A 19,193-nucleotide genomic window follows, 5' to 3' on the forward strand; every position below is an offset into this window, starting at 1 on the left:
CGTCATCCCGCAGCGGCTGGGCAGAGCTAAACAAGCGGCTGGTCGGGGCCGCGGCGTGGTAGAGGAACGGCAGGGTGATGTCACTGCAGCGAAAGGCTTTAACACAACGCGTGGAAGTTTCCGAGTAGTCTGCAGTTCTCTTGCCTTGGTATCGGTTTGCACGTACCGAGCTCTGACGTGGAGCTGCTTGTCTCAGCTGGGGTTTTCAGGAGGGAGAGGCGTCCCTAAGTGAGCTGCCTGGATCTGCCCCTCCTGGGTGAATTGCTGGGTGAGGCTCGACGTGGCTGAACCAAGCGATTCTCCTCACATCTTGACTACGCTGGAAATGCATTTAACAAGAAACTGTTGTTAAAGCTCTTAATGTAGTTCCTGCTGGCAGCCTGGTCGCCCGGTCTTACTGTCCCAAAGTTTTTGTAGTTAGATTAGTACATAAGAGTAGCTTGATTCAGGCCATGGGTCCTTTTTGCGTGCATCTTTGGCTTGGGCAGATTGAAAAGCTCTTCTACTCTTCTGATTGTGTCAACTTTATTTACCTGATTCTGATCCTGTTTAATATTTGCCTTGTAATATTTAAGTGGCTGTGTAAAGGTAAAACAGATTCAGCTCTAATAGTTTATTACATGCCTCTTGTGTAGGAAAGAAGCGTAGTAAGTGGTTAATGCCCTTGTCTGGGACCAAGGAGAACATGCGTTCAGTTTCCTCCTTTCCCACAGACTTTTGGTTACAAGCTTGAGCCAAGCTCCTGCCACAACTAATGGTTTGTTGATTTGGGTCTAAACTCTGTTGATACTGTTAAATTAGAAATAAAATACGGTGTTTTAAAGATCAAGATAGAAGAACTCAAATTAGTTGGCCTGAATGAGCATATCTGGAGTAACTTACCCACAAATCATTTATACATACCTAATTGATTAAGTCACAAATCTGACCTTGCTGCTGTGCACTTAAAAACAAACAGAAAAGTTTGTGCTTAAGTTGAAACTTTGATGTTAAGTCATGAAAACGTCAGTAGATTCAGACTCCACTTGATGCTTCAGAGGCATCTGAACTATTTTGGTGGTGTCCTTATGTGTTCTGGGACAGAGCAAAAAAGCCAATTACTGAAATTAATCATTGTCTTCTCTTGCGGTGTTCTCAACATGAGTGACAGATGCTGCAGTAAGCATATTGGATTCAAGCAAAACATACTCGTGTACCCGATATGTTCTGCAGGAGACTTAATCATTACTGACAGATGGCTCTTGTCAAAGAATGGCTTCTTTCAGTTCGAGTTGTTGGAAAAGACAAAAAAGATTGAATTCAAGTCATAGTTGTGAGAGACAACTCCATCCTGAAAGTTAATATGTGAAAATGATAAATGAAGAAGGCATTAATATTACAGAGAGGCTATTACATTAATGGGAGTTGTGCTCAACCCCATGGAGATAATGTACTGGCTTCCAGCTGGTGCTTTAACGTTAAGTGACCAGGTAATACCCTGAAGATCAGGGAAGCCCTGTAAAAGCATTCAGTATAAAACAGAAATGTTTTGATATGTTGGGGAGATCTAGCAGGATATAGAAACTAGGTTGTACATGACTCTCAAGTGAGTCCCCTGCAGCACGTAGAAAGCTCAGATGGTTTTGGGAGGGTTTTTGGTTTTTTGTCAGCCTCTGAAGTGAAAACCTATAAAGCAGAGAGACTGGTGATCAAGGAGGAAGAATGTGATGAAAATGTTAAACTTGTATTGGACGGTTCTATGCAGTTAGAAAATTCCTGAAGTAAAAGGACTCTGAGCCTTGTAATGATGAGCCTCCAGATGAGATGTGTCTCACCTAGGGAGTTAGCTTAAAGCAGTAATTGACTTTTTTTAACACACACACACACACAGAGCTAGAAAACGTCAGACCGATAAATGTGAAGCTGCTATGGCAGGTTTGGCATCCATAAATGAAGGGAGGAAAAAAAAGCCATTGTTTATATGGTGTTGGCACTTGGTATCCCCACAGGGGCTTCAGGGTGGTTAAAAAAAAAAAAAAAAGACTAATGGATTGGTTATAGCAGAGTAAAAATTGACACATGATGTTTTGTTAAGGTTTATCGGGGTGGGAAGAATTGTGCCGGTAGCTGGATCTAAAACTGCATTTATACCACTGTATTCACAACAGATAACCAGAAGTCTGCATTTTAACATGCTCAAACTTCTTGAGAGGTTGGCTTTGGTAGAATATTATTTTTGAATGTTCTGCAGAAGACTTAGTAAGAACAATGAGGCTTTTAATGGGATAGATGAATAGCCCAAATATTGCCGTTGCGCAAACCTGCCAGTGTATCTGCTGGCTTAAATAAGATATTTATAAACCATCTCAATGACCCCTTAGTATTTAGAAGAGGAAGTCCTCCTGCAGATCTGGGGAAATACTCTTTCCTGGAGTGGTAAATTTGAACTTTTGCCATCAGTTTTGCCTTACAGTTACTGTATTTCCTCTTTTATTAAAATTGTGCCTGTCCAGCGAGTCAGACATTAAAAGTAAGAAATCCTGTCACGATAGTCCTAAACAATACAAATTGCTAAGAATATTTGGGCCGTCGGAGCAGCAAGACTGTTTCACTTAAATTTGTCCAGGGGACTAGAAACAAAGCTCAGCCTCAGCTCTCTGGGAGCCAGTGCTCCAGGGTGCAACTCTTTCAGCTTGCTTCTGGAAAAAGTAGTGTACAGCTGAAAATGGCAGTTCTGTAACTTGCGTTCATTAATAATTTCCTATTGACTGAGCTATTAGGCCTGTAGTAATCTTCACATGACATACCACCTTCTCTTTGGAGGTTTGCACTGCGGTGTTGCGGAATACGCGAGCTGATTGCTCTCAAGTCATGCCATCCTCACTGGCGTCTGTTCATTAATATGGGGCCTGCTTGGTCTCCTGTTACAAGGTGCTGGAGCTTCTCTTGTCTTTTAGGCAGAGTAAAATTGCTATCTACAGCCATGTGAGGTTCACCTCTGCTGTCTTCTCCTCCGCTGTTGCAATATATTAGCGTTGGCAACATACCACAATGCAGCGCTAAGGTAGCTCTTACCGTATCCTTTGTATCCACCGTACAGCCGGATAACTGCACTTCGGGCCATCTATTCGCGTGGCACGTTGCCAAGTCAGCCTGGTTAGGCTTGTCAAGGATACTAATGCCAAGCAGCAAGGAATTTGGGATAATGAACCCCGGCTGCGTAACACCAGGTGCAATGTGTGGCCTTTATTGCAAATTTATTCTGTTTTCATTGGCTTAACCTTTATGTTGCCGTTTCTGCTCGTGCCAAAAAATACAGTTCTTCCATGGAACATGGAAGAACTCAAAATTCAATCAGTTGAAAACTGCCACTCAAATGAATTGTGGTACAGTAAGCATGTCAGGAAAGAGAAGCAAAACGCTTAGATAATCAGTGTCTGCGGGGAATGTCAGGTCTTCAGATGACTGAATCATGCAATGCCAGAAAATAACCACAGCCGGATTAGAGTGTGATATTAGTTACTTTGTTGGCACTTGGCCAAGCAACCTGCTCAGACTCACTACCTGAAAAGTCCCCTAAGAAATTGTGCGTACTATGATGGATGTTGGTTTCTAATACTTAGTTTCTTTCATCCTTTCATCAGCTTTTGTCTGCATTTTTAAAATGAGTTGGTCTTGCTGAAGAAATGGCTTGATCCTCAGTTAGGAATCAGCTAGAGGTGCCAAGAAGCAGGAATGCATGAACCTGGATAAGTAGGTAGTAAGTGGACTGCGTAGGGAATGTGTTTGCTGTGCCATTTGGTGTGCCCTCTCATAAGGGTTGTGCTTTATTCCGATCTTAAATTTTACTCACTTAGCTCTCGGACCAAGCCATGGCTACAGAATGGATCAGAGGGACAAAGTGTCTGGCACAGACTTTAGCACCACTTAAAATTTTGGGAAATGTCCAAACATGAGGAAAAACATAACGCTGTTCAGTTAGTCTTTACCTAGTGGTATGATGTGTATGCAGTTATAAAAAGGCTTTTGAATTGATTCATTGTTTCTCTGCATATTCTTGGCTACTTAGTTTCAAGAGCTTAAAAGAGATTGAAAATGAAAATGGCTTTGGGATTTCCCTGGTTCCTGCCAGTATAGAGCTGCTTAATCAGGAGGAGGAGAAGGAGGAGGGGGAGTGCCTCTAGGGGAGATGCCATCTATGATCAGCTCTGGACACTTGCAGTTCCAGAGCAGTGTAGAAGCCTGAGCAACAGATACAAGAGGAAATACTTGCTGCTGTAGCAGTTGAGATACATTTTAAAGCCAATGCAGTATCTTTCTGCCCTGCCTCAATAATTAGGACTCTGCTTTAGGGAAGCTTCCCCCCCCCGCCCTTAACTGAATGTGGTTTATTCTATGTTGAATACAGCTGAACAGAAACTTGCATATAGAATCAGAACATGCAGCTACTTGAACAAAGGTCATTAATTTCACAAATTGGCCAGAATGTTTAATAAATGGAGATTACTTGTTTCTTTCTGGACCTAAACCTTTCTTTACTGCACAAATCAGCAGAGGCTTATTTTAAGTACACTGACTCATCTGTTTTTTCATGATTTACAAATTGACTCGCATACAGCAAAAATATGCTTTGGATCCAGGGGAGGGGGAGGGAATGTATGTCTTCTGTAGCACATGAAGGCATATACGAATTTCATGTAAAATGATGAAAGTGAAATGAAAGCTATGCTTTCCTGCGACTTTATCATGACCGTCTGGGCTAGGTTTGAAAAACAACTTTTTAAAAGTCTTGCAACTGTTTTGTAATTGATTGCTCTGTTGAATTCAGTTTAACTCTTCTCTCTTTTGCTTTTCATCAGAAAAATGAGTGGTGGGTTGGCACCAAGCAAAAGCACGGTGTATGTGTCCAATTTACCCTTTGCTTTGACAAACAACGATCTATACAGGGTAAGTTTTTAAGAGCTGCATTGGGCAGATTAAACTTGTTGACAACGGTTTTGAGTGTAAATACAATGCTGATATATATATCTTACTTAGAAAAGTTTGTCTTGATAAATTTATTACTAACGAAATGCAATTGTCTATTGTTAAATCTTTTTATTTTGTTTTATATTTCAGATATTTTCAAAGTATGGGAAAGTTGTCAAGTAAGTGACCTGATATAGCCTGCTATTTTCGTAGATTTCATTTTAAGTATTTAATGTCTTTGCTTCACTTTAAAGTCTTGTGCTTTTTATAATTTAAGTATGAATGTGGAACTGTATTGAAGTCCTGTGCATTTTTAATAAAGTATAAATTTAATTAACAACTGGAAGTCCTTGCAGTTACACGCATAATGTAGGAATATTTGCGTTGGGGACAGGTTTTGCTAACCACTTCTTAAGAGCAAGAATGTTGTTTTATACCCATGGTCTTTTCTCTGAAATAGTTGAAACAGTATTCTTCTAGTAAGTGTTGTCCCCCCTGCCCCGAACACCACCTGGGACACAAGTGGATAAGTGTAAAAGTGGGAGCTTCTACTTATGTGAGCTAGATGTCACAGTTCCCACAAACAGTTCCCACAACTGCAATGTACGATTCCTCTATTTGTGGTTCTAGAGGGACTTGTTATTGTGACTGCTTAGTATTATATTTAACATTAGACATAAGCTTGCATAGTAATGGCTTTTAATATGTGGGGTATTCATGAACAGTACTTGTGAGTACCTGCCTCTATGTTCAAGTGATGGAAATAAATGTCACAGTAAGGAACTTGCTGTTTTGTTTTCTTTATTTTTTAACTGGTCAGAATAATGAGATTCAAGACTTCAGTTTTCAACCCTACACCAGCAAATATCTACTCTAACTTCTAGTAGCTGCTGTAATAATCTGTGAGATACAGAGTTAAATTCAAAGTTTTTGAAGTCTCAGGAGTGTGTTTCAGGTGACAAATAGCAGGAAAAGCCAAACTACAACTTTAGTAAAACATATTTTTTAAATTGACCGAGAGGAAAACCCTTATGTAGGGCTCTGGCAGACATGCAGTGACCAATACAACTGGACAGCTACAGCCTTTATTGTTTCCAGGGTGGGGTGTTATGACCTGTTTTAGTTGATTGCTGAACTACCGATCTAGGAAAACCCTGAGCAAAGGTTGTTGTAGTAATGCTGGTGTTTAATATCCATTGAGGGGCCTGTTCTCCATAAATTTGATACTTCTGACGTCCCTGCTGTCATTTGGTAACATACCTATACTCGGTGTTTGGGGGTGGGGGTCTCCTACTGTCTTGGCTTTTGAACTTGTTCGATAGGAGGATAAGAATTGTATGAAGTTTTGACTGTATGATGCATTGCATATTTTAAAGGTGTCATAGCAGCATTCTCTCTTTTATTTTTTCCTTTATTAATAGTTTCTAGTGTTTTATTTGGGTTTTTTTTTACTGTCATAGACAATAGAAATGGTGTTTTCAGATGCCTATGCAAAAGAAATCCTGCACTGCGTCCTGTGTGAAAGCAGCTAATTTAGAACTTGCAATTCTATCTGCACAGTTACTGTTTTCCCCCACCTATATATTGTTTTGCAAAAAATTCACTTACTGATACCTAATTTTTCCTGACATTTTGTCTGGTCACTGCCAGAAGTTAAACCAAATGCAAAGAGTCACAGAATACCATGTGTAAAATACTACCGTGTTGTTGTTTGTTTTTTTTTTATCTAGCAAAATTTGTTTCCAGTTTGTCCCTTTGCAAGCTGACCTGACTATAAACAGTGCAGATGCTGTGGGATTCTACTGGTATTCCCATTTAGCTGCGAAACTGAGGCTAACAAGGATCAGTTTTCCTGTTTGTAACTAGTTGTTAATTCCCAACAAAAGTCTTTTCAAATATTAGCTTGATTTCTGTAGAGTCTTTGTTCAGGGACTTTAAAACACTTTGCAGAAAGCTTTGCGATGTCATCTAGGTCAGCTTTAACTTAACTAAATAAGCTTTAATAGACCTTTTTTTGAAGTGTGTCTTGACTCAGCAAAATCATGCTGACTTTTTTCCACACTGCATTTCTCACCCCAATATATGCTATTATGATTTCAGCTCAGTTCATTCAGTGAGAAATCAGACTTTCTAGGGCTCCGAGAAGTTGCTGACTTTTTGAAGATTTGTCACACTTGTTTCTTTCTACGCTTGTGTTATTAACTGCTACGTTCAATATCCCAAGTAGAAGCTTGACAGTCATATTAGGGTTCCGTCGGAACTCTTGGAAGAGTAACTTGGCAAAAGAATTCATAGAATTGTTCTAAAGTCAGTTTTATTGCTACTTCAACTCAATGCATTCAATTGGACACATCCTTGTCCAAGAGGCTTTGGTAGAAAAACTGTTCTAAGCTCTATCTTTCTGTGCATATATTTGGGGGGGAATTGAGCTTTCTTTACTGAGCTTTTATTTTATACGCTTTTTACTATGTAGGTCACCTGTTACTTATACAGGTTCTCTGGTAGGCCTTCTGCATTGAAGCGGGGTTTGTTTGGAAAAAGCTCTATTACTTTTTGGCTTACTTTATGGCTGAACCTTGTTCTGCCTGTGGTGGACACAAGGAGGAGTTTATTCCCTACTTTTTAACATGTACTTTTGTTTTTATGTACATGCAGACTGGCATCCTGTTTCCCACTGTTTTTTGGGTTTTTTTAGGGCTAAATACAATTGATGTTAAGATTGACAGAAGTGAGGTTGTGTGGGTGTCCCCTCCCCCTTCACCTCTTGTCATTCTTTTTCTTTGTCTGTTGCTTTTACTGGGTCTAAATCTTTCTTGAATTTCTTGATGTGCTACTGGAGCTGTTGATTCCAATGTTAGAATGAAGATTTCGTTTGTATGTCATGTAAAATAACACATGCATCCATGACCTGCTTGGATTCCAGCTGGAGATATTTGTAGAACAGTACTGCATATACTTATCGTTTCCTATCATGAACCTGTTTAACTGGTCGGTCCTACAGAAATATAGACTTCTCAGTTTGGATGCAAGTTCAATATACTGTGTTTTTCAGCAACGATAGCAATCATCAAGATTACTCCTGAATTTTAATTTCATCTCCAGTATGTGTAGTTCCCTCCAGTTAGGTTGTCTGCAAATCTGGAGAGTATGTTCTCTGTTCTTCAAGTCATCCAAGGGAATAAAGAATGATACTGGACCCAAAAAGACCCCCACGTGCTTTTTAAGATCATCTCTGCTCTACCTGTAAGCACATGGCCTGGTTAGCTGTTCCTTTGAATTTCTGTTTAGTACATTTCTGTTGTTAAATGTACTTTATTTCCTTTTTGCTGTATAACAAGCTAAGATCCCACGGAGATCTTTAAGGAAAAAATACCTCTGAAGTAATTTTAGTGTATCAATAATGTGGTTATATGTTTTCAGAGTTACTATTATGAAAGACAAAGACACCAGGAAGAGCAAAGGAGTTGCCTTTATTTTGTTTTTGGATAAAGAATCTGCACAAAACTGTTCTCGGGCACTTAATAACAAACAGGTAAATTGTGGAAAGTTGTTTTGGTAGGAGGGTTGGGTTTACAGCCCCAAAATATTTACCTTTTTTTCCAATTTGTTGTAGTTGTTTGGAAGAGTAATAAAAGCAAGTATTGCCATTGATAATGGAAGAGCAGCAGAATTCATTCGCAGGCGTAACTACTTTGATAAGTCTAAGTGTTACGAATGCGGGGTGAGTAAAACCAAAAATTAACTACTATATTCCAGCTTTTTTCTTCAGTTTGGCCATTGCTAGTCCTGCCCGTGGTGTTAAAATAAATTTTTCTGTTGATACTATCAACTTGTATAGCAGTTGTAGCATTTTCAAGAATGATAGTACACCTTTTGTCTTTTATTTGAGATTTTGGGGGTGGGAGAAAATATGTGCTTATAATTGCTGCTTAACATGCTGATGAGCAGACAGAGACGAGTATCAGCTTAAAGCTGTATGAGAAGGAAAACCGCCTAATCTTTGCTTCAAAATACCTGCTTTTGCTGTATCTGTGGAAGTTCATGATATAGTTGGCGGTTAAATAAATATTGGAAACAACTGTTCTTACACAGAATAAGTGTGTTTTAAATTTCAGGCAATTCCTCAGTTTTCCTTAATATAATAACATAGGAGATTGAAATTTGGGTAGTATTTAACATCAAATACAAACTTGATTTATATTCATAACACTTTTGAGAGCAAAAGTGCTGACTTACTCCTATTTCTTAAACTGTTAATGCTGAGGTTTATATCTTGTCTTGAACATAAACTGTGCTGTAGTGTATTCAGCTATTGCAGCAGCCAAAGAAAATCTACTTTGCTCATAGCTTGTTCTCAATTTGCAGTTAAACATGCGTATCGCCACTGATCTCTTCGTTTCCATGGCAAGCTTATAGAGAAGAGTTTGTCTTCCGTGTGCTAATTCAGCGTTCCATTTGTCTTACTAATTGCTTCCATTTTTTCCCCCGTGAACTGTCTTATATTAACTTTCCTCATGATATGTTTCAACATATAGTTGTTTGTAAGGGTTTCTGTTAAGCAATATTTCTTTTTCTCCAAGGAAGCAGGACACTTAAGTTATGCTTGTCCTAAAAATATGCTGGGAGAGCGGGAGCCACCAAAAAAAAAAGAAAAGAAGAAGAGAAAGAAAATAGTTGAGCCAGAAGAAGTGTATGTATATTTATTTACATGTTAATACTTCTTTTAGGCAGCTTTTTTATACTGAACACTTAAAATAAAGATCTATGTATTTTTCTCTCTCTGCACAATGAAGTGAGGAGGAAGAAGAAAGCGAAGAGGAAGGAGAAGACCCTGCTCTAGATAGCCTCAGCCAAGCCATAGCTTTTCAGGTACAAAATTGAAGCATTGCGTATTTACTATTATTTAAATGCAACTCTACTTCCGTTTTTTAGCTGCTTTTCAAAAGCTCTGAGATACATCTGTAAGTCTGTCCGCTCTGTAGCACTCGGAAGGGGAACTACCCTTCCCTGACAGTAGTTGGTGACTATAGTTGGTTTCTTCATATTGCAGGCATGTTCAGTCATCTCTCTCTCTTTTTTTTTTTTAACTGTTTCACTATTGGCTGTGTTTGTGCATTGCGATTCTTTCTTTCCTTCAAGCTCCTTTGCTGCTTAGTTTCCTGTCATCTCTGCTGTGATGCTATGTTAGGTTTCTGGTCCACAAATCCCTCTTTACTCTGTTAACTGAGCAACCAGAAAAACAGTGATGTATAAATGACCAGGTACATCCTCTGCCCTCACTCATTAGAATGTCTTTGAACAACGTCTATTTCTGGAGCACTTCCTTTGCCTAATACAGTCCATTGCGGTCTCTAATAGACCTCTTCTCTGAAAACATATTTAATGCATTTTTTGTTATGTAGATAGATAGTCTGACAGCGGTATTACTATCTTCTTTAATACTTCTTCACAGGCTTTTGCTTCACTACACAGAGCAAGCCTGACCTGAAGTTCAAATTTCATGGCTCCCTAGTCCTCAGCTGTCCCCTGTGTGCCCCTGTTCCCCAAAAAAAAACCTCAGTTTCCAAGATAACTTTGTCCTGAATATGACTGTAATGAGTACAAAACTTTTACATGATGTAGTCCAAAAAAATGATGCAAATATGCATATTATCCCCCTACACACCCCCAGAGAACTCCACAATTGGAAGTAAAACCTATAAATGTAAACAAGCCAGGAAACATTCCCATTTCTCTCACCATTCAAAGACTTTAACTGAGATAGCATGTTTCCCAGTAAAAATAGGAAGCATCTATTTAAACCTTTAGTTGAATAACCTTTACGTTCCTGAAGACATTAATTTCCTGAATGAATCACTGCAAAAGACAACAGATAGAAGACTTGTTAGTGGAACAAAGCTGATTCAGTAATGTCAATTTAAAATGCGATGCATTCTTTGCTTCAGATCTAAGCTGCTCTATAGTTCTGCAAGTTTGCCAGGTGCAAAGTTCCTCTCTTTGAAAATAGAGCATGCTCCGTGTGGCCTGCGTTGGTGCAGAAGACTTACTGTTTGCGTGTGAGAACTACTTTCAGAAATGTTTTCTAATGCATTCATCGCACAGTTTATCTGGAAATTGAGATAAACCCTTTAAATTCTTTAACTTATTAAATAATTCAATGCGTTTTAATAATTAGTATTATTATTTGTAATGCATCTTAATTTTTCTTAATCCTAGCTAATACTTTTCATTTCCATTGTAGCAAGCCAAAATTGAGGAAGAGCAACAAAGATGGACGCAGACTGCTGGGGAATCTTCAATTTCAGATGATTCAAAACGTCCACGGATTAAGAAAAGTGCTTATTTCAGTGATGAGGAAGAACTTAGTGATTGAAATAATACTGTTTTATATGCATATATAATATATATAGTGTACATTTTGTAAAGTGCTACAAAGTTATCAGTAATACAGGTTTGTCTTGGTGTTGAAGACACTTAATGAAAATCATGTTGTAGTTCTACCCTGCCCCTCAAACCTCCCATTTTTTTGATATCTCTCTCTCTCTCAAAACTTCACCCTTCAAGGCAGCTTCTTAAGAAAACGATGTGTTTCTACACTTAAATCCAGAAAAATATCAGGGAAAATGCTTCTTGCAGTCAGTGTCTAGACCCAAACCCTGGCAATGAAATCTTTCATAAGATAATTTCCTTAAGGTTTTTTTCCTAAGAGGAGTTCCTCTTAGCACCACTGACGCTTTATGTATTGGTCTGTTTCTTGCCTGTTTGGAAGCAGTGCTTTAGTAGTACTTTAGTAGTATATGAATCTCTCACTAGTTCCTCTGCATAGGGTTGAATTTCAGCCTTAAGCATTATACTAGTCTTTTTAACTCTTCATGCAGTAATATAATAAATTTATAAGTCACATAAGCTTGGTCTGTGAAATCATTTTAGACTAAACAATACATCTGTCTGTTTTCCAAAAGGATATATTAAGATGTTGATCTTCTGTCTCATGCACAGTTTTAGTAACTTGCTGTACATTTTATAGTACTATATAGCCTATATAAAATATAGGCTTCATAGAGGAGATGCAAGTTAAAAGTTATGTGATGATTAGTTCAGTCTTGAAATCTTCATACTTAATATTTTTTTAAGAGTGATAGTTCTGTTGCTCTTGAATTAAAATTGAGAATGGCCGTATGTTTTAAAAATGGGAATTTGCATATGTTTTAATATGCTCTAATCTGATACTGAAAGTCTCTTGCTGTGATAAGGGCTTATACCACGCTGTTTCTTCTAACTGCAGTTTGGGTGCCTAGCATGGTAATTATGGTTATGCACAGGTTTTAAATATACTTGTATCTAACATGGATCACAGTCCTATCTTCTCAGACATCTGAACCTGCTGTTAAAATCTGGAGAGCACAGAGTTTCCTACTTGCTTAAAAATCAGCTTGTATGTGTACTTGGAGTTGTCATGGTCTCCAAGCAAAGTGTGCTGGTGTCTATTTTGCACCTAAAGCTGTTCAGATCTTTTGAATAGAGTCTCCACCCTTAAATCCCTGTAGGGTTCTAGTCGGGTTTTCCTAAAAAGCCTCTTAGATGCATTAGAACAGTACAAAGCCCTGCAGCAGTGATCACTCCCAAAACCACAGACACATGGTGGTGGTGGTAACCCTTTTATATTGGCCGCTTTGTATAGTCAAACTTTGCATTTTTAAGAGGCACAATATAAAACACTTTCACACTTGGCCTCTGTTTCTGTTTTCAGCTCTTCCTGTTGCTATCAGGACTTGGTTTTCTTCCAAATATAGAAAATGTAAATCCAAATATACCATTACATATTCTTAACTAATACCAATATACTTTCAAATATATAACTGGGTGCAAAGAAAAGACACCCACACCCCTCTAAGCAGTCACATTCAGAAGGTCATTCTGGGGTCTTCTGTGGCTACTTTCACAAGAACTCGGAAACAAGAATAAGGTAATAGAGTGAAAAATTTTTCTGTACAAACTACTCAAGCCACAGACTGGGAAGAAATATTGGGCTTTAGGCATAGGAAGGTCTTGGACTCAGTAATCCAAAGGATGTTTTTAAGACTTACTTTGTGACTTTCTGCTGAAAGCACTATATATGCAGGCTGGTTAAATCTGAAGCTTCTTTGCTGAATTTTGGAAAGGTCTCTTGCTACTGAGTAGCCAAGTGCTAAAGTGCTAGGTGTAACTTAGTGTTAATAAATGCAGATCACTGTACATCATGTGTGTAGTAATAATGATTGAGGAGTTCTAAACTTCTAAGGAAGAAAATCTTGCTGCCAACCATGCTTCTCTGCAAATGCTAGGTTAGGGCTCAGTAGCAGTTAAAAAAAAAAAAAGAGCAAAAGGAACACGAAAATATTATGCCACTACTTAAAATCAGCGTTTGTCATCTTCTCCAGTACCATGTTCAATGCTGTTTTTTAAAAAAGATGGAAAACTAAAATGCAACAGAGGACCAGTTTGACATCGTCCATGACTTTGATTTGGGAATGTTTGATAGCTTGTAAGAATTAAGATTTTAATGAAGTGGTTGGGCAGCAAGTTTCAAGCTTTCATTTCATTACACTGTGTAACGTAGTAGTGGAACTCACTGCTATAAGACTTTTTTCAGGGTCATAGGGTCAAAAGGATTAGACTTGTATGTGAAACGTGATAGTTATTTAAAAACGTTAGCTTAAATACAGTCTCCGCTTAGAAATATCCTAAATTACTGCCTACCTTTAGCTGTAAAACATACAGAGATATTAACAGTCTAGGAATGTTTTATTCTTATACACTTTACTGTTTCATATTTGCTACTGGTGTTTTGTCAGAAAGAATAAAAACAAAACTGACCTTTGTTCTGACCTAATATAGTACTTTTTCAAGAGTTCCAGTAGCTGAAGCGTGTTGATATCTTTCTACTCTGCTGCGTCTGCCTCACTGCTTTCCCTGTTGGATTTGCTTTTGTCAGCATGAAGCAGTAGCTCAGTCCAGACTATTACAACTGACCCAGTGGTGTTCCTCCATGCTCTTTTCTTCCAAGCATAAAGTCACTTGAGGCAGGTGACATTGGAAAACAGACAGATAAAAATGAGCCTGCTTCCGTGCAGATTTGGCATCTAGAATTCCTTACCTTAAATCATCTTCCTTTAACAGTTTTCTTAACTGTTTGAACTTCTGTTGATTATCTTTGAATGCCAAGGGATTTGCTCCTGTTCGTGCCCAACCTCACCTACTCCAAGCAGCATGGCTTCAGGTTTCCATCTGAGTCCAATCAGTGCTGAGAAGCTAGGCGGAGTGTTAACTAGGCTGCTAATTTAGATCAGGCCAATAGAGTGCAATTAGTTTTCAAAACTTGAGCAACAGAGTGGTGCTTTTGTCAGAGGTTAGTATCTTAAAGCACCAGCTCAGGAAGCAGAAAACAGCTTTGGTGGCTGCACGGCTCTGGGCCAGACAGATGAGGCTATGTAGCCACGTTATCAAAAGAGAGAAGAATAAAAACCGCCTTGTAGAACACCTTCCTGTTATTGTTAGAAAAACCACAGGAGTTTGTGGGTGGGGTTTTTTGTGTTGGTTTGGGGTTTTTTTTTTTTTAGTACTTTGAGGACCTAGCTTAGGCTAGCAAGCCGAATGCTAGTTTTAAAGTATATATAATGTGGCTCTGATTATAGAGAAAATGACATTAAGTGGCAGACAGATTTTTATTTTTTTAAAATAATGTCAAAAACTTGGATCTTTCTGCAAACATCCACTTACTAGATTTTTGTCTTTCGTATTTTCAAAACAGCTTGAAAATTGTCAACATAATGCTTTCTGGGTCATGGGACCTCTTGTCTATTGAAATGGCTAACCGAGTAGTGTCTCAAAAGTCACTAGAAGATGACTTTTATCTGTCCTTGGGGAAGGAGGGGCTATGGAAGGGGGATAAGGATGATTAGCTTAACTGATTATAAACGGTGTTACTCATACTGTGCCTGTGCAGCACTTGTTAAACCATTGCAGCTATGAGACACTGGAGTAATTTTAGTCCGTGTTTAGCAGGCTCCCACTATGTTCTTGGCATATTCAGGTTACTACTCTCAGCAGAGCAGTAGAAGGGGCTGTAAATATAAAGAACTATGTGTAGCTAAATAGGTGATGTCTGGAACAAATTGTACACACTCTATCTTTGGCTTCTGGGTCACCGTGTTCTTTGGGATAGCCCTTTTTTTAATCTGCAGAGGTGACTTACTGTAGCACGGGAAGGTGAGCTGCGCATGCTGCTTTGGCTGGAGTCTTCTAAGGCACAAAATACCGAAGTGCTTAGAAAAGCTAGATGTAAAATGTGATATTTAAAAATGGGATTTATTAAGTGCTACTGTGAATGTTTAGAGGTAACTAGTACAGAGACCTCTTCGTTTCCACTTTCTTTTCTATTTGGCATCCGCAGTATCAGTATAATATATACAATCACAATTGCACCATTGCTCTTCTATAGAAGTATTTCAAATAACACTGTTCTAGGTGTGCTATCTTAAAATAACTGGTATTGGATAGCTGGTTGCTTCTTTTTAGTGTAGATTAGAAAACTGTTTTTAGGTGTCCTTAAAATGTTCATACTAAACAGCTTTGTTTATCTTACGGATCTTAGCAGGGTGAGTTTTTTCTGTAGCTGTTGATGGCAATATTAAAAATTACTATACTGTTCCTTCTTTAGAGAAAAAGGCATAAAGTGAAGGGTTTAGTCACTCTCAACGTAGATGACCTTGTTTCTTGTATCTATCCTGGTGTCTGTAAAAAGTATCTTAGAAGGGATAAGCTGAGGAGATTCTGTATGTAAAAGAAAGCAATATTTTTTTACTTGAAGAATTGCACAGGTTTGTGAAATAACGTTTCATCAGTGCGAGGCTAACCCTGACCCTGCTGTGCATTCAAACAGATGGGATGTGTGCTTATACAAGTATTCAGTGGGTGTGGTAGGTAACGCAGCAAGTAGACAGTTAGGGAAATTGTGGCAGTAAAATGTGATAAAAGTGTGTGTGAAAAATCTAACCAACCCGGTGAGGCAATGTAGGTCACAGTGGCTTGCAGAAATACCGCAGTTACCAATGTGAGAACTTTCCTGTCTGATTAATAGGATGCTCCGGAGAATCAAATGCAACTCCGAGATTATGAGTCCATCAAAGGCAACAGCCAGAAGCCTGCGATACGATGAGCTGATCCATGAAAATTCAGTTTTATCAATATGCAGTTAAAGAAAATTAGAAGGCATGCAAATTTAGATACGGCATCAAGCTTGATGCAGTACAGCAAAAACTGTCACTTGGTTGCGGGAGTAAAGATGCATTATTGTAACTGCGTATGTGGTGGCAGAGGACGTGGACACGTTCTGCCCAAGGAACAGATGTAGCTATGGAAGAAGGAGAGACCCAAAATAGAACCAAAAGGCATATTAAGGACTGTGTGGGTATGCTGTGAAGTTCCAAGGCACCGAATTGTATTTTTAGAGTGAATGGGATAGAACTGCTTGTACTATGTTGTGCTTAATTGAAGAATGAGTGTCTTATATCTGAAAATTATGAACCTTTTGGTAGTATAAGTTTGTACTGATGTGCGAATGTTCAAGGAAGGGAGAAGAACTAAAGGAGGATGCAGTTCTACAAAGGACCTCACTTGGGATGCCCTTGATGTGTGAATTTGATTAGATGGCGAAGAGCCATCTGCCCATGAAGCCTGGAGCCATGAGGGTGCATATAAAATGAAATGACTTAGTAGCATATGGCAGTTAGGAAAGATGAGAACATGCAGTAATTGGACGTGATGGTTTTGAGTTCATGAACCATGTATCTGGAATGAGTGATTGTAGTCCTTGAAATTATGTTTTTTCAAAGAAAGTTTTTGAAAATTCAACAGCTAGGTTTATTTTCACCTGCTGCAGCATAACATATTTAAGAAGTGTTTTTACTGTGGGAGGCTTTCACAGGAAAAGCTTAACAGAGGCAACTCAGTTAATTAAAATCTGGAACACAGTTCTGCAGCAAGGGTGGATTCTCTGCGAGTCCTGTGCCTGTGGCATCCCAGAGAATGCAGGGCCCCAGGGCATTATTCATGTTCGTATTTAATTTAGCTGAAGCTGCTGGAGAATGTCCAGAATCCTCTCCATTTGCTGCACAATTTAGGTCAAGCTCATGATGGAATACTTGACTTCAGGACAAAGTAGCCCTTGCAAAACTTTTACCTTTTTTTCACTCTTCTGTTATTTGTGCTAGGATGGCGGATTTTATGCTATATTGCACGCATGTTGGATGCCCGCTAAATATTAAGAGTACAAGCTACAATATGTTATTATTGCTCCTGCCAACTTACTGCAAATTTGGTGTGGTGTTCTTTCTTAGGATTTCACATGAGTGCAATCATTACTTAAACCTTTGAAATGGCAAACTGGTTGATGGGAAGACACTGAGCTCCCTTGGTCTGAGTGTGGTAGGAGCACTGCACACAGATTATTCTGCTCCTTTGAGGACGGGGCAATCAGTAATCATTATAACAGCATCCTCTGGATGCAGCTTCACTGCTCCTCGGGGCTGGGAGCCAGAGGAGGAGGGAAGGAGGCAGGTAGGGCAAAGAAATGAGAAGGCCAAATGTCCATCAAGAATAAGTGTATATCAGTTATGCTAAACACTTTCAGGTTTCTTTTTGCAGATTCCCCTCTTAACAAGTACTTTAGATCAGAATTTATGAGGATTAAATCTATGTGGCTGTCTAGAGTACATAGGTGTAAATTCTAACTGCAAAGATTTGATTTCAGTCGCGTAGAAGTGTAACATGGATTATATTAATGCAAATGGGACTCGCTACATCTTACATCTTCACGTTAAAGTTATCTTCATTCTTTAACTGGCTTCTCCTGGGAAACAATGACACCTGTCTGTTAGTAGAACCATTTATTGTAAACTATTTTTTGCATAGGTGTTATATTTAAATAGATTCTGACATGAGAGTCTTAGATGCAGACAGCACAGTGGCTTTGTGGAAATTAAGAGGATGTATTATGCTTGGGAGGAGAGGAGGGAGAGCTTCAGAAGTGGAAAAAACCAATGGCAGGTGAGACTGAGAATATTGGTAGAGCAGAGACCAGCATCAGAATAAGGGGCAAAAGGGAGCAAAAAAGGTCAACTAAAAACCAACACACACAATCATCTGTAACATTAATTCTCCTCTATTTAAAGAAGGCTTTTATAGGAAATGAGTGATTTTGCATATTGCAGTGAAGGTTTGTTTTTCACGTTCAACTCTGAACTCAGTTATCTGATTTTCTCAGGTGCTCAACTTCACAGCAATATGGCAAAGGTGGATGGGGCTCAGCTGTTTTTTGAAAAATAAAGCCACGAATGACTTCGCAATCTATCCTTTGTGTCACCAGTTATTGTTCAAGAGCTCTTTAGCCAATAAACAACTTCTAAGACCTAATGATGCTCCTGAAAACCAGTGTCTCTTAAACTCGCTTCCCTGCTGTCCTGTCCATCCCCATGGGATTGTTATTGTTCACAGCTTTCTCCAGTTTTTCCAACTGTCTGGGTAACAAAGTCCTCCTATCTCTATTCACTTCACCACTGATACGATTTATGCTGAGGGTTTTTTCCTCATTCCTAACTTGCTGTTTGTTCTTCTGCCTATGATGAAGGTTTCCTCCCTAGATTTCTGACTCTCAGATGGAGAGATTTCTGTTCTGTGGTTTTTATGTGTTGATATCCAATCTGCAGACCGGCTTCAGGGTGCCTCATTGTAACTATACTTTACCTGCAAGATGCTTTTTTTTTTAAAAAATTGCTTTCCAGCTATGCCATTCATCTAGTTATTCTGTCCAATTGATTTTCCACTTTTCTTATCATTGACTTAATTTAACACCTAAATAAGGGCCTAGGTTTACAACTGAAGGAGACTTAACTCATTCCGGTTCTTTTTCCTTCAGTGAACTGCTAATAATGTGAGGGGATAGCCCATTTATTTTTTTAATTTTTAGTTAATCAGAAAAATATAAAATGTCTAAAAATGGACACAACCCGAGCAAGCTGAAGTGAGCAACTAATGATAGAAGTTCATCCTATGGTTTGTTCTAAAATTACTTGTATTAATAATGAATAAGGAACAAAAATTAATTCCAAAATTTGCTGCCTGGAAACTTTCCTCTGCCATCTCTATTTCTCTCTCTTCTTGCAATACAATTGTTGCAGTTCCTTGACATAATATGAATGAGTTAAATT

At 38.7% G+C, this 19,193-nt stretch overlaps 1 protein-coding gene across 3 annotated transcripts; it reads left to right on the plus strand.

The window, feature by feature from the left end:
• The first annotated feature begins 4,839 nt into the window (after nucleotides 1-4,839).
• Nucleotides 4,840-11,862, plus strand: ZCRB1 (zinc finger CCHC-type and RNA binding motif 1). Of its 3 annotated transcripts, XM_009327614.1 has the most exons (8): nucleotides 4,842-4,926; nucleotides 5,098-5,126; nucleotides 8,368-8,479; nucleotides 8,561-8,668; nucleotides 9,528-9,637; nucleotides 9,741-9,816; nucleotides 10,087-10,208; nucleotides 11,189-11,270. In XM_009327614.1, exons 1-7 carry the CDS (start codon nucleotides 4,843-4,845, stop codon nucleotides 10,168-10,170), a joined length of 603 nt encoding a protein of 200 aa, XP_009325889.1. In that variant the 5' UTR covers nucleotide 4,842; the 3' UTR covers nucleotides 10,171-10,208; nucleotides 11,189-11,270. The 3 variants fall into 3 exon arrangements, with proteins under 3 accessions (XP_009325886.1, XP_009325889.1, XP_009325887.1); XM_009327611.1 differs by lacking the exon at nucleotides 10,087-10,208 and having other exon boundaries at nucleotides 4,840-4,926; nucleotides 11,189-11,862; XM_009327612.1 differs by lacking the exon at nucleotides 11,189-11,270 and having other exon boundaries at nucleotides 10,087-10,494.
• The last annotated feature ends 7,331 nt before the right edge of the window (nucleotides 11,863-19,193 follow it).

This window comes from Pygoscelis adeliae, unplaced genomic scaffold (genome assembly GCF_000699105.1).
Source record: "Pygoscelis adeliae isolate BGI_AS28 unplaced genomic scaffold, ASM69910v1 Scaffold113, whole genome shotgun sequence".
Classification (NCBI taxonomy): Eukaryota; Metazoa; Chordata; class Aves; order Sphenisciformes; family Spheniscidae; genus Pygoscelis; species Pygoscelis adeliae.